We start from the raw sequence: 13,264 nt of genomic DNA on the forward strand, positions 1-13,264 counted from the left end.
TTGTTAAAAAAGTTTGAAATATCCAATACATTTCGTTCCACTTCATGATTGTGTCCCACTTGTTGTTGATGCTTCACAAAAAAATTATAGTTTTATATCTTTATGTTTGAAGCCTGAAATGTGGCAAAAGGTTGCAAAGTTCAAGGGGGCCGAATACTTTCGCAAGGCACTGTATCATCTGTACAAATGCTTCTTCCTAAACCAGGACCCACATTCACAAAAAACCTATTAAACTTCTCAACTACGTCCTCAAATCTCTTGACCGGTGTATCATTATCCATAAAATATTGAGGGTTGTTACTCCTGCTGGTACTGTTTCTAATCAATTTATTTAATATATTCCAAGTACCTCTCATGTTATTTTTATTATCCTCTAATACTTTAGAGTAATATAGTTTCTTACATCTCCTCAAAATCTCAATTAATTTGTTCTTATATGACTTATATTTTTCTTCCGCCTTCTTTGATCTGTCCTTTATGAATTCCTTATATAACGCATTCTTCTTTTTACATGCATTCTGTAATCCCTTACTCATCCACGGTTTCCCACTGTAATTCCTTTTGTTTTTATACTGCTTACGAGGACAGTTCCTGTCATATACTTTCTTAAATATATTTAAAAATTGCTCATATGCTTTATCTAAGTCTTCCTCTCTGTAAACTGATTCCCAGTTTTGCCCCATAAAATCCTCTTTTAGCCTCCTTACAGCATGTTCATTAATCACCCTCCTATAGAAAAGATTTGTTTTTGGCCTCTCTTTTCTATACTGGCCATCATAAACCACAAATACTGGTAGATGATCACTAATATCATTTATAAGTAATCCACTTGTCATTTTGCTGTCAATAACATTGGTAAATATATTATCAATTAATGTTTCATGCTGGGTTGTTACTTTGCTTTGTACCCATCATAGCTTCAAATCTGTAATTTTTTTCAGAACAATAAAACCAGAGAGCCTCTTCCTAAAAACAAGAGGATAGTTTGTGAATGAGCACACCTCCTGCTGCTGGTGTTGTCAAAAGTGGACAGCACAACAAACTTCAAGGGCATTAATTAAGTTGAATTTTTCCTCCATCAATAGGTAAACAAAGCGGTTAACTGAGAAACCCACTAGACATTTTGCTGTCAATATCATTAGTAAATATATTATCTATTAGTGTTGCATGCTGGGTTGTTAATCTACTTGGTTTTGTGATTTTTGGGTATAAACTGCATCTATATAATGTGTTAATAAACTCCTCAGTTCCTGTGTGCTCCTCAGTATTAATATACTGCAGCAGTACTTTGTTATGTTACAATGTTTTAAGAAATTCTAGGCTTTGACTATAAACTCAAATGAATACCTACAACATTTTACCATTTAATTAATTTTTTTTTATTTTTATTTTTTGCTTTTTATTGGTACGTTATTCCTACTCATATGCTCAGTCATGTGCTAACATTTTACTTCACTTTTTAAAACATTTTGTTTTTTAAAACAAGTTAAAACATGTGAACTGAAAGGCTGTCTGTCAACGTCATTTCCTGGTAACAAGTTTGGATGCGCTCATTTCATTTTTCACGTGGGGACGCATGGGCGGAGTTTCCTTTTTGAGCGTATGACTGCTATTATATATTTCGAAGCACCGCCAAGTCGGCACGCCCAAAGTAAGGATTTGAACGAACGATATTTTTCCCATGAAGGCGCGAGGATGAGAAGCAGAACTTTTAGTCGTCTATTCCTATCCTTGTTTGTCGTGGGTAATAATAGTAATCTTTAAATAGGTCATTCCAATATTTGCCAGTGTTAGTAAACATAATCTCAGCGGCATTTCCTAAACAACTTTGTTTGGATAAACTGTTGCTTCCGCGTCAGATGCGAAGATTTATCTGGCAGCAATTTGACTAAAAGTTGCCAGGCGAGCGTTATCGTCAGTTTGGTTAACTAGCTGACTTTGACTCACTGGGATGGCCACAAGGAAACCCCAGGAAAGCGGTAAGTGTTAATAGCTGTGATTACTCTACAGCTTGGACGTCAAGGTTTTTATTTGGCCAATCTTTTCGTAATTCACATCATAATAGTCGTCGTGCTACGTCCTCACTCAGCAGACAAATAGGGAGAGTCTGGCATTAGCATCAGTTCGTCAGTCCTTGGAAACAACAAGTTTTGATTGATTGACAACCCTGTGTGGTTTATTTAGATCAGTTTCTATTAATTTATTAATTTATTATCTCCTGCACAGATGCCACCCTTCCGTTTGCTGCTCTTCAGATGCTGGCCCCACCTGTGCGTCTGGTGTCTGCAGCTCTCTGGAAGGTGATGAAGCAGAGGGATGTGATGCAGTATGGGGTTGTGGAGGAGTTTGTAACGTCGACCTGTGAGACAACTCCTGGGCTGCTCACCGTGAGGCACCAGGGCAGGCTGGCACTGGGGCTGAGAGCACGGGTGAGGCTTACAAGGGACGAGAAGTCGGATTTTGATGCCACTGCCTCCAATCTCTGTCAGACTATGTTATTCTCCATTTTGACAGATGCAGCATTACCATATATATTTTTGGTATTGTCAGCCTGGCTTGATGTGTACACATTTTTTGTTATTGTCAGCCTGGCTTGATGTGTACACATACTGCATGATTGATGATCTTTTCCTTTCTTTACAGCTAATATTGGAGTTGTGCTGTACACAGCCTGATGCTAAGGTGATTGAGCCTCACCTGAAAAGGATCTGTGCACCTGCTGCCCTTTCATCCTCTTCTGCTTCCGCTGTGGTACATTACAAAATCATATGCTCAGAATCTTAAAACCAAGTGCATCATCATTGTACGCTGTCAACAGTTAGTAGATGTTTATTTTAGACAAAGACTCCATCAGATTAATCTTCAGTCTTTGGTTAGCACAAACTATTACAGCTCCATGGTGACATTGCTACATCACAAGCAACACCACTAAAGCTCGGAGGTGATTAGAGAACTAAATGTCACAATATTATTGAGACGCATGATATTAAGGGGTATTGTGACATTAAAATAATCAAAATCTTAGATGTCTGAATTCTGAAGCATTTGCTTGGGTGGTTATAATATTAAAACAAGTGTTCTTGAAATTTTTGTGGTATGAAATGTAATTTTTGCTATTTTGTCTTCTAGAGTGAAGATGTAAAAATTGTAAGAACAGTTGAAAATTTCCATTCTTTGGTTCACATGCTGCTAACAGACCCAGCCAAGAGAGGAGAGTTCTTCAGGGTGAGTTCCTCTGCTCCAGTGACACAACAGCTCAGCAGCAGCTAATGATTTAAATCTCTGCTCAGTGGAGAAGCAGGAAGGTAAACGACTGACCACTCTTCTTCTTCTTCTCTCCTCTGACAGGAGGAGTTTTCTGTGCATTTTGGTCCAGAGTTTGACCAGGACCTGGAGAAGCTGCTGTGGGAGTTTCTGATTCGACTAGACCAGTTTCTCCCAGTTCCCAACCTCGCTCAGGTAGTGAGTCCATCTGAGAACAGCTCCCTTTGCTTTGTCAGAAATTACACCCAGTTTATTGCACTTGTCATTACTGCTTTAATGCAATTTTTATTCTATTGTAAAAAGGCAACTCGGAGCAGTCTTTATTACACCCATTTTTAGTTTACAAGCCTACAACACTTGTGAGTTTGGAAAAAGTTGCTCTTGTGCTGTTACCATTAATCTTCTAATGAGATTTTGACTGAATTTTAAGAAGAAAACTTTATTCAAATGTAGTGTTGTTTTTTTAAAAGGAAGCGATGTCTATTTATTTGCCTCCAGACTGTGTCGTGGCTCAGTAATGCCCCCCCTGTCCTGGAGGAGTGTGCGCAGGCAGCCACCCAACCCCAGCTTCTGAAGATTTTGCTTCAGCACCAAGCCTGTCTGGGTCATCTTGAGTCAGCAGGTAGAATAAGGAGGCTTGTTAGCTTCTTGCTAGGATGACTGTAACACCAAGACCTTTAGTGTATGCTTCTAATATTTAAAAACTTTGTTTTACAGCATCTGTCCCTCCAAACCTGGGAGACTCCATCCTGGCTTCACTCTCTCTGCCACCATCTGGAAGAGTACCTTCAAATCATCCAACATCATCTTCTACGGGCCAGTCTGATGGCACACAGACACGAGACGAGACACTGTTTATTACACCTGTTATTGGACTAATATCTAATGAAGAAGTACCAATTATGTTTTCTGCCAGTAAGAGGACACCACGAGGAGATGAGCCAGCCTGCTCAAAAGATGCAACAAACAAGCTCTTGGACCCAAAAAAGAACTTGAAATTCACTGTGGTTAAACAGAGACAAGAAGCCAAAGATGATGGAGTGAGAGATGGTGAAGAACAGCCAGAGAAGGAGAGGGACACCTCAGAAAGCAGCAGCAGAGTGAAACGTAAACAGCCTTACAAAAGTGGATCTGATGAGGAGGAAGAAGTGTTAGCCATGACCACACCTGGAAAAAAAAGGTTAAGCAGGTCCATGCAGGATAGAGGTGACCAAGGAACAAACGAGGGCAAAGAAGACAGAGGAAAAACCGTGAGAAACTCAGACCTGGCAAACCATCTGATCCAGCTGGGAGTCAGATCGCTCCACCTGCCTCAAAACCCAGCCCTCTGCTCTATTTTCTTGTCTTGTCTATGCAACCAACCCAGAGTTGTTATCAACAAATTGTCAGTAGCCTCTGTTAGCACTAGCAGGACTGGTGGAGGAGAAATGTCCTTACACGAGGAACAGCAGAATCAGAGGAAGAAGTCGCTGGACGAAACTCCAACGCGCAAAAGCACAAGCAGCCAGCCTCGAAAGCTTGACTCAGAATTTCCTGGCTTGGCTGATAAAGAGTAAGAGACATAGTGCAAAGAGTGCTTTGGTATTATGTGAAGGTTTATTGCAAAACTTACAGACTTAAGTACACAAAGTTCAGTTGGTTGTGGACGCTGTCATTGCAGACTATGATTTCAATCCTATAAATACAATAAAATATTTAGTTCAGTGTTTCTGGTTTGGTTTGGTTTTTCTGTTTCTGTGTGAAATGACAGATTTATGAGTATGTATGACTATTTTTCCCTTTTAGAGCTGTGTTTCCTATAAAAAGGAATTTATCATTTAGATGCGTTTCAGTCTTAATTATGTTGTTTCTACTTGACAGAAATCATCTTTTATCAGTGGGTTTAAGCAGCACTCCTTCTTGGCAGCGGAGCAACACAGGTGATTTAAGAAACAAAATAAATTGAACATAGAGGATTATTTAATATCACTGATGAGCAGCAACAAACTGCATGAGTTGTAGTTTAACTGTTTACTTTTATGTTTAGAGACACTGACTCCTCCAGGTGATGGTGAGGACTATGTAGCCGATTCTGAGGATGAGGGAACAAAGAACTTCAAAGGCAGGGTATGTATGGCTGAACCATGAGAGAACAAGGTTTCCATGGGCACTGGAAATGTGTCTTATTGTAGAAATGAAATTTGGAATGAAAATATTTGTTTGGGGTTTTATCGGGCAGTTTATGTAGCATTACAAAAAAGATGAACAGTCAATGGTAGTTTCTAATTGTCTCTACCTCCCTCTTATCCTGCAGCAGACATAATTTCAGCATTTTTTACAAGTTCCAAAAAAATTATGCCTATATGATGTGCAATTAAAAGTAGGTGTCAGAGGGAATTTGAAGCAAGTAACTATTGTATTGTACTTGGTACAGTAAATCGCTTTCCTAATATTTCAGTCATGTTTGGGGTTTTATCGGGCAGTTTATGTAGCATTACAAAAAAGATGAACAGTCAATGGTAGTTTCTAATTGTCTCTACCTCCCTCAGCTGTTTATGAAGCGCTACTACAAGACCAAACATGGCACATACGTTCCCACTCTGAGGGAGTTCTGGAAGCCTGGGATGGCACGGCGGGACTCGTCTACTGGCAGTAGACGCAGATGATGTAAAAGATCGTTACTGCCAAGTTTGTTAAATGCCAAACACCTCTGGCTAAGCTGGTTTTGTCCACCGGCTACACTGATTGATAAGCTACTGTGGCAGGTGGAGAATTATTATTAATCTTACTCTTGATTTATGATTTTGTTATAGCTGAACCAGACTGAGTTTAACATGGGTTTATCATGGAAAACAAGCCCTGGAATAGCATATTATGGGCACTGTCGTGCAAATATACATTGTTACTGCATAGTGTGCTATATTTTATGTTTGTAAATATTTCAAAACTGGCATTTAACATGCTCAGTTAATAAAGTTTTTTTTCTTCATGTTGCAGTAATGTTTTGTATGACTTTGTATTATTTTGCATTTTGTTAACCCAGTTACATGAGTGGCTCGCAATGGTGAACTGCCCATTTGATACCCACATGGTAAAAAAATAAACATAACAGCAGTGTGTCTGGCAGCATCATCTGTTTCAGTTTATAATCCATACGACTGTCAACTTAAACATTCATTATCTGATGTGTGAAGCTGTGTAAAATGACAATTAGAAAATTTCGCATTAGCAATTAAATGTAAGATCACCAAATCCTGGTTGATCTTAGGTATACTTCACTTTTTTTTTTTTTTTAAACATTTTGCTAAATTACTGTGCCGTTCCATCACTTCAGAGGAATAGTGGAACTAATCAGAATTACAGTGAAACATAATTTACAGAGAGGCATATGCAACAGTGAATTTGTGTAGTCACTGGAGGCTCAGAGTCGACAGTTGATCCCTCCAGTCACTGTGATGGTCTCTCCAGTGATGTAAGAAGCCTCCTCTGAGCACAAAAAGGCAATCACTCCACCAATTTCCTCTGGTTCTCCAAGTCTGAATAAATGTCAAAAGGAAATGTGGAATGTGGCATTTATAATTTATTCATATGCAGTATTTGTGGATTAATAACATCAATGTCTAAGTGTACCTTTTAATGCTGAGCATCTTTTTGAATTCATCTATAATGTCTTCATTGTGCCACAGCTGGGACAGGAAAATTTGTATGTTACAGAAACTACAATATTCATCAAGAAGGTGCAGAACGCAATATTTGAGGACAAAAGCCCCATGTGAGTGTGTGTTCTCACCGCAGAGCTGAAGCGGGTCTTGATGATTCCAGGGGCCACACAGTTGACTCTAATGTTACTGTGAGCCAGCTCAGGAGCGAGGGCCCGGGTCAGACCTAGCAGAGCTGTTTTACTCACACTGTAGGGACCCAGAGCCTGGAGAGAGAGTCCATCAACATGCCACGGACATAGTACACATGCTGACCACCTTCAGAGCTTTTCTTAATTAAACTGTGTTAATGCCTGGTAAAATAATGTTGTTAGTTGATCCTACATTGTTGATGTGTGTCCTCATTAATTGTCTTGTTTTTAAATTCAGTGTGATGAAGCCAAAGACAATTTATCAACCACCCACTGTTCCATCTACAAGACTCCAGTACTGTGGACAATTTTTACAGACTGCTGGTTCCTGCCTTCAAAGATGTCCATATTAGATGTACTACGGGTTATTTTACAACAAAAGCTGAGTGCAGTTTTAGAATTTAAGCTGCTCCTATTTATCTTATTAGCAATAGGTTTGAGGTAAATGTTGCTCATCCTCTCACTGACCTGCATCGGTTGGTATCCAGCCACAGACGACACAAATACTACATTTCCCCCTCTAGAAAATGCAGACAAATAAAAGTTTTATCATCTTCATTGTTGTTTGGATCTTTCTGAGTCCATGTCTTTCAAATACTATATGATGTACCGTGTTGTAGATTTCACTCACCCCCTCTTCGTCATGTGAGGCACCACCAACTTGGTCATGAGGAAGGCCGATTTAACATTTACAGACAGGATCTAGAAAGAAATGTAAAACTGCTCAGTAACGATAATAAATACAACATTTACTGTTTTTAGAGACAAAAAGATGACTCATATTTTTCTGTCTGTGCAGAACTGGCTTTATAATTGAGTCCTGGGATAACATCTGTGTAATGTACCTTGTCCCACACATCCTCTGTGGAGTCCATGATGTTACCAAAAAAAGGGTTTACTGCTGCGTTGGATACCAGGATATCGATGCCCCCACACTGATCCAGAGTCTGTTCCAAACAAAAACATATCACTGACAATCTCAAAGTAAACAGCACGTAGTGATGTGGCCTAAACTAATTGTAACTGTCCGAGGACCAACTTACTTTGGTCCATAAAATAAAGACTCAACTGATTCATCACAATAATTTCAGTATTATCGTATTCAGTATTATCGCGGTCTGGGGTCACCTAGTCTTTTATTGACATTTTCAATTTGTGGATTTCCTTAGACTCACTAATTTTCTCTGATAACTCCTCAGATGCATCTTTTATGAACCAGCTTCTGATGAAACTGTTGTACAAAGGTTTACAACCATGCAATAAACGGTCTGGGGTCACAACCACACAAATGACTGCATACAATGACATGAAAGCATCAGCTAAAGAACTTAAGGGGCGCTATTATAAAAATTGCCACCACAAAACTCACCATTTGAACCAGTTTCTCTCTGTCTGCTCCAATGCCAACATTACAGGTGGTCCCGGTCACTTGGATACTCTGGCCTTGCAGCAGTGCCACAGCCTTGTCCACATTGGCCTGCCGTCGGCTGCTCACCACCACGTGGGCTCCTCTCTTGCCCAGAGCCTGGGCAGTAGCTAGACCAATGCTGAGGAAGTGGAGAGGAGCACCATGGATTATTATTGTGAATGTGGTTTTAAGTGATATGCAACTTTAATACAAGTGCTGAAGATCCCTTCAAATATAATCCTTGATGCCTGGATATGTGGAGAGTCATTTCCTTGGTCACTGGGAAATGACCAAGGAAACAGTACATGACAGTACATGGTTAATCATGTAGACTAATTCTTACCCATCTGTAGAGGCAGTGACTATGGCTACCTTTCCAGCAAGACTGCTCTGAGACATACTTCTTTTCCCAGCAACAGGACTGGTTCTAAGGCACCTGAAAACACTCCCCAGCATAACCTGTGAACAGAGCATAGACACTGACCATGATTATCAAAACACTGGGTAACTAGCGTAGAGATCACATGAGCAATGGTAGCTGTGGTGCACAAATCAAAATGAAGAGTGAAGACTGAATGGAATTCGTAAGTATTATTTCACCAGTCACCTAAACCATAGGTTACACATAGGGATCCACGGTGAAGCTGCAGAAATAATACAATTCTTAATCGCTATTTTAAAAGGCACGCTCAGCTCAGTTCAAATGTATGTTTATACCTACTGCCATGAATTAACAAGGTAATGCAGTTATGCAAATGTATCAAAAGAATGATCTCACCTTGCAATTCATGAAAAACTGAAGATAAAGTTGTACAAACAAATATCTCCCCAAGTTTGGACTTCAAACTACCGTCGACTACTGATGTGTCAATGCTTTCTGGGTAAAAGTCTCGCTGTCAGAATAAAAGCCTTTAATAGTCGATCGCATTTGACTGCTGTGTCTAACTCACGTTACACTTATACCCGTCAAAATAGCAATGTAAATTGTTAAAAGAATTGTAATATTTCTTCATAACGACCGATAATAGTAGCGGTAGAGGGCGGGTTACATATGTTGTTTTTCTTAATTTAACGCTACAGTTTAGGTATTGGGCTAACTGTAAAATTCGGATGTCTTTAAACACAACCTACAGAAAGAGCCAATCACACAAGCTGTGTAATCTACGCTGCGAGGGATCCACGCGACTTCACAGATGTTGGATTGGTCTAATGTCGAGGGTTGGCCATGATGCTCAAATTCAGGTTATTGTTTTAGATCAGCGAACTACGTAAACCTCTGAGCGAGGAGGCGGAGATAATTTTGTTGTCATCGCCGAAGATGATTGAACGCCAATGACCACAGATTTTTCACGCCTGGAAAGAAGTGATTTTACGCATCAAAGAGTGCACTGATGGAAGGCTTATCGGCGGTCAGAAAAAAACCGAGGTAATTATTTTATGAGTACAGTGTTGTGCGCTAACGTTGGCTGACAACCGAATTGGCTTCAACAGCGGTGCCATTGTTGTTTTGAAGTAAAGGTTAGCATTAGCAGAGAAAGGCGATTAAGATAACCAGTGTTAACGTAGTAACAATATCTAGTTAGCTAGGCCGCGGCAACATAACTCACGTTATTCTAGCCAACTGCTGCTAAAATGGTGTATATTTATCCTAGATAGCAGTTACATACTCAGTTGTCATATTTGTATATATTCGCTTAACGAGTGCATACCGCTTCATTATTTACGATGCTAAGCTAACGTTAGCTTTCGCTGTATGGGCTGCGCTTAACGTAACTGGGCGTGGAATGGGAAAGGATAGACAGGTGCTGCCGCTGTGTGCCTACTTTTCATTTCACGTGTCTAGTAACTTGTAGTTGAGGTTGACAAATATTGCTAAATTTGTCTCGGTGTCTTACAGTTTAGGCGTGAAAAGGGCGTTTATTTGCATGGATTGCAGGATTCTTATGAAGGCGGACGACGAGGCGCCCAGACTTTGAGATGTATCCCACCCAGACCCAGCTGTTCCTCGGCACCGAGTCTCTCTGGCGACCAGTACAACTCCGAGAAGCACAGCTGATCTAGATGGATGAGCCCGACTGACAAAGACTCTTGAGCTATAGTTTCTCTGAGACACTACTCTTAATTTATCAACAATGTCGGTCTCTGTGAGTACAGGGTTTGTTTCTTTCTGTGAATTTGTATGTAATGTTATCACAAGGGTCACAAATGTGATCTAAACTCACATGGCAAAAAATGCTGAGCATGTTTGTATGTTCCTGTGTTATCCAACCATACCTATATATTGTATCTGGATATTGCTATTTTAAGGGGCCTCACGTGGCTCAGTTGAGCCTGGTTGTCCCCATGGGGGTTGGTTTAGAAAATGAAAGGGGGCCTGACTCACTGGCTTTAGTTTGGCGATTAAACCCTAAACAGCAAGGGACAGATGTGCCTCTCATCCCCTCCCCCTCCCTCTCATCTCACTCATTACCATTAAGCCCTTGTGTCCATTTGCTCATTGATCCTCCCCGACTGTGCCCCTCTTTCTCTCTGCTTCATGATTACTAATGCAGCTGTGAATTTTGAGTTAGCTTTTATATTTTCCAGCCCATTCTCTTCACGTCCTTTGGTCTCTCACATGGACATTTAACGAGATCTTCCCCCTTCACTCCTATTCACTCTCCATTTAGTAGTGTTAAACAACCGACCTTTTTATACTCTTGACTGACTGTTGCCATGTCAATGCACTTGTGTGTTTGTGGTGTACAGATATGAGACACTTGCCTGTGTGAATTTAGGCTGTTGATTAAATTTTGGTGTGTGTCAGGGAATTGCTTAATGGGTGGATCTTTATTTACGATTTCTGCTTTTGTCTCCTCCTTCTCAGACTGTATTGGCAAAGGCGCTGTTTGACAACACGGCAGAGAGCCCGGAGGAGCTGGCTTTCCGAAAAGGTGACATCCTAATGGTTATTGAACAGGAGCAGAGTGGTGGGCCCGGCTGGTGGCTCTGTTCACTGCATGGCAGACAAGGTATTGCCCCTGCCAACCGTCTTCGTCTCCTCCAGACCGCACCACCACCAGGCTCAGACCTCCATCGCGGCCCTAGTGAAGATTCTGTTTACCTATCACCTGGCCCCCCTTTGGCCCGGACAGCTGTCGGCAGTAGTGCAGAGGACATAGATGGATCGTATCGCTCCCCACCAGGTGTGGGTGAGGGGCGAGGAGCAGCAGCTTCCTCAAGGCCCGGGGAGCTCCATAGAGTTGAGGGTGGGCGCCCACGCTCTCACTCCAGCTCTGGCACTCGGCCCAGACCTGACTGGGATATTGGGGTGATGGGGCGCCCACGTTCACCATCTCTGAGAGGACGAGGAACACAAATGACAGGAACACTATATCAGACTCCAGTAAGTCCCATACCCTCAGCAGCTCACCATGCCAGGCAGCCTGGTGCGCCAATGGCTTCAGAGTCTGTGTACCTCTCACCTAGTGGAGTGCCGAGGGCAGCTGATGAGCCAGAGGACACTACATATCTAGTCCCTAGAGAAACACTAACCACAGGACACTCTGATGACTGTTACTTGGTACCCAAAGGTACACCACTTGCAGGTGATGATGTTTACCAATCCCCAACAGGAGGAGGTGCGGCCACCACCTCTAATAGCCCCTCTATAATAAGTGGAACACCTGGTATTCCCCACCCCAAAGTGAGCCAGGACACACCTGGGATGTACCAATCACCCTCCTCTGTGGGAGCAAGCCTTCCGAGGACTTCAGCTATTGTTTTGGCCCACGAGCACCCGTCTCAATTATCCCCTGCTCAGGTATCTCCCAGACCTCTGCTTAAAGGTGTTTCACCCAACCCTGCTGCTGCAAGAGGGAAATCTGGCCTGGTCTGTAACCGGGGGTCCCCTTTGCTGGTCAGAGCAGGGCAAGTCAGGGTTCCAGGATCACCGAACTTTGCTCGCAAGCCTCCTCCACCAGCGCCTCCAGTGAGGGGAGTCACCAGAAAAGATAATCAGCAAGCAGCACCATCATCTGATTCTAACTCTATCCCCAAACCTGCCTCTCAGACCACTTCTGCAGGTTTGCAGCAAGAAGAGAACAAACAGAGTGGAAGTTCTCAGAGTAATAATGAAAGGATGAATAACTGCCTGGAGAAAAGCAGCAATGTGCAGAATAAAAAGTCAGAAAATGACCAGGTGTGACAGCTACTTCACTTATTACACAGTTGAAATTGTTATTCTGCTTGGTTATGTTGTGCATTCAAATTATTGATTTTTAATCAGGGTTATACATATTTTTAATTCAATCATGGCTTGACATTAAAATTTGGCTTTGTGTTTTTGCTGTCTTGGTAGGTTTATGATACTCCACCCAGTGGCAGATGGCAGCGTCCAGTCCCACCTGCCCTTGGGGGTGATGATGGCATCTACGACACCCCTCGCAGTGTCCCACCACCAGCTGACTCGGAGACAGAGGTAAAGATAACGCTGTTCATTTTACATTCTTTACAGTGCAGCAGAGAGACCAGCTTTATTAGTGCCTGTTTTCAAGAAATGGACTTCCGGGTTGCAAGCGAGAGCAGATGTCTTTACTGCTCCTCTTGTCTGTTCTACGATTTTTCACATCTTCTACATTTTCAAGTCTTTGAACAAATTCTACAACTATTAAAATGCCTCCAAGAGGGAAAAGAGCTAATAAATCAGAAGCGAATGAGGATGTTGAAGCAGAAGAGGATTATATTTCAGCGGCGCAAGTAACAGAGATGTTGAGTCAGCAGAA

The 13,264-nt window shown here is 41.7% G+C and overlaps 3 protein-coding genes across 6 annotated transcripts in view; 2 read left to right on the plus strand and 1 right to left on the minus strand.

Annotated features, from left to right (window-relative positions):
* The first annotated feature begins 1,630 nt into the window (after positions 1 to 1,630).
* Positions 1,631 to 6,566, plus strand: tinf2 (TERF1 (TRF1)-interacting nuclear factor 2). The gene is made up of 10 exons (XM_020624607.1): positions 1,631 to 1,979; positions 2,227 to 2,429; positions 2,644 to 2,751; positions 3,130 to 3,225; positions 3,349 to 3,459; positions 3,763 to 3,886; positions 3,982 to 4,816; positions 5,125 to 5,183; positions 5,291 to 5,370; positions 5,793 to 6,566. Exons 1-10 carry the CDS (start codon positions 1,952 to 1,954, stop codon positions 5,907 to 5,909), a joined length of 1,761 nt encoding a protein of 586 aa, XP_020480263.1. The 5' UTR covers positions 1,631 to 1,951; the 3' UTR covers positions 5,910 to 6,566.
* dhrs4 (dehydrogenase/reductase (SDR family) member 4) lies at positions 6,363 to 8,975 on the minus strand. Its single transcript, XM_020624608.1, has 8 exons — positions 8,845 to 8,975; positions 8,463 to 8,640; positions 7,939 to 8,040; positions 7,725 to 7,795; positions 7,562 to 7,613; positions 7,034 to 7,168; positions 6,874 to 6,929; positions 6,363 to 6,779 (listed from the first exon to the last, which is right to left on the minus strand). Exons 1-8 carry the CDS (start codon positions 8,973 to 8,975, stop codon positions 6,665 to 6,667), a joined length of 840 nt encoding a protein of 279 aa, XP_020480264.1. The 3' UTR covers positions 6,363 to 6,664.
* Positions 8,976 to 9,316: 341 nt separating this feature from the next.
* Positions 9,317 to 13,264, plus strand: part of efs (embryonal Fyn-associated substrate) — a 10,790-nt gene continuing 6,842 nt past the window's right edge. The window contains exons 1-4 of one of the 4 annotated variants that reach the window (XM_020624602.1): positions 9,317 to 9,927; positions 10,399 to 10,645; positions 11,368 to 12,681; positions 12,841 to 12,960. In XM_020624602.1, the coding sequence (XP_020480258.1) occupies positions 10,634 to 10,645; positions 11,368 to 12,681; positions 12,841 to 12,960 (1,446 nt within the window). In that variant the 5' untranslated portion in view covers positions 9,317 to 9,927; positions 10,399 to 10,633. Of the gene's footprint in view, positions 9,928 to 9,950; positions 10,020 to 10,040; positions 10,304 to 10,398; positions 10,646 to 11,367; positions 12,682 to 12,840; positions 12,961 to 13,264 lie in introns of those variants that run through there. The other 3 variants (XM_020624603.1, XM_020624605.1, XM_020624604.1) reach the window with 3 other exon arrangements.

This window comes from Monopterus albus, unplaced genomic scaffold (genome assembly GCF_001952655.1).
Source record: "Monopterus albus unplaced genomic scaffold, M_albus_1.0 scaffold333.1, whole genome shotgun sequence".
NCBI classification, from domain to species: domain Eukaryota; kingdom Metazoa; phylum Chordata; class Actinopteri; order Synbranchiformes; family Synbranchidae; genus Monopterus; species Monopterus albus.

Excerpts from the sequence above, each read along its gene's own strand:
- dhrs4 (XM_020624608.1), bottom strand. The coding sequence starts at position 8,975 with ATGCTCTGTTCACAGGTTATGCTGGGGAGTGTTTTCAGGTGCCTTAGA. Across the intron at positions 7,169-7,561 it reads CTGGATACCAACCGATGCAG|GCTCTGGGTCCCTACAGTGT; the intron begins GTCAGTGAGAGG and ends CTCTCTCTCCAG. Across the intron at positions 6,780-6,873 it reads AAGATGCTCAGCATTAAAAG|ACTTGGAGAACCAGAGGAAA; the intron begins GTACACTTAGAC and ends ACATTTATTCAG.
- tinf2 (XM_020624607.1), top strand. The coding sequence starts at position 1,952 with ATGGCCACAAGGAAACCCCAGGAAAGCG. Across the intron at positions 1,980-2,226 it reads AAGGAAACCCCAGGAAAGCG|ATGCCACCCTTCCGTTTGCT; the intron begins GTAAGTGTTAAT and ends TCTCCTGCACAG. Across the intron at positions 3,226-3,348 it reads AGAGAGGAGAGTTCTTCAGG|GAGGAGTTTTCTGTGCATTT; the intron begins GTGAGTTCCTCT and ends CTCCTCTGACAG.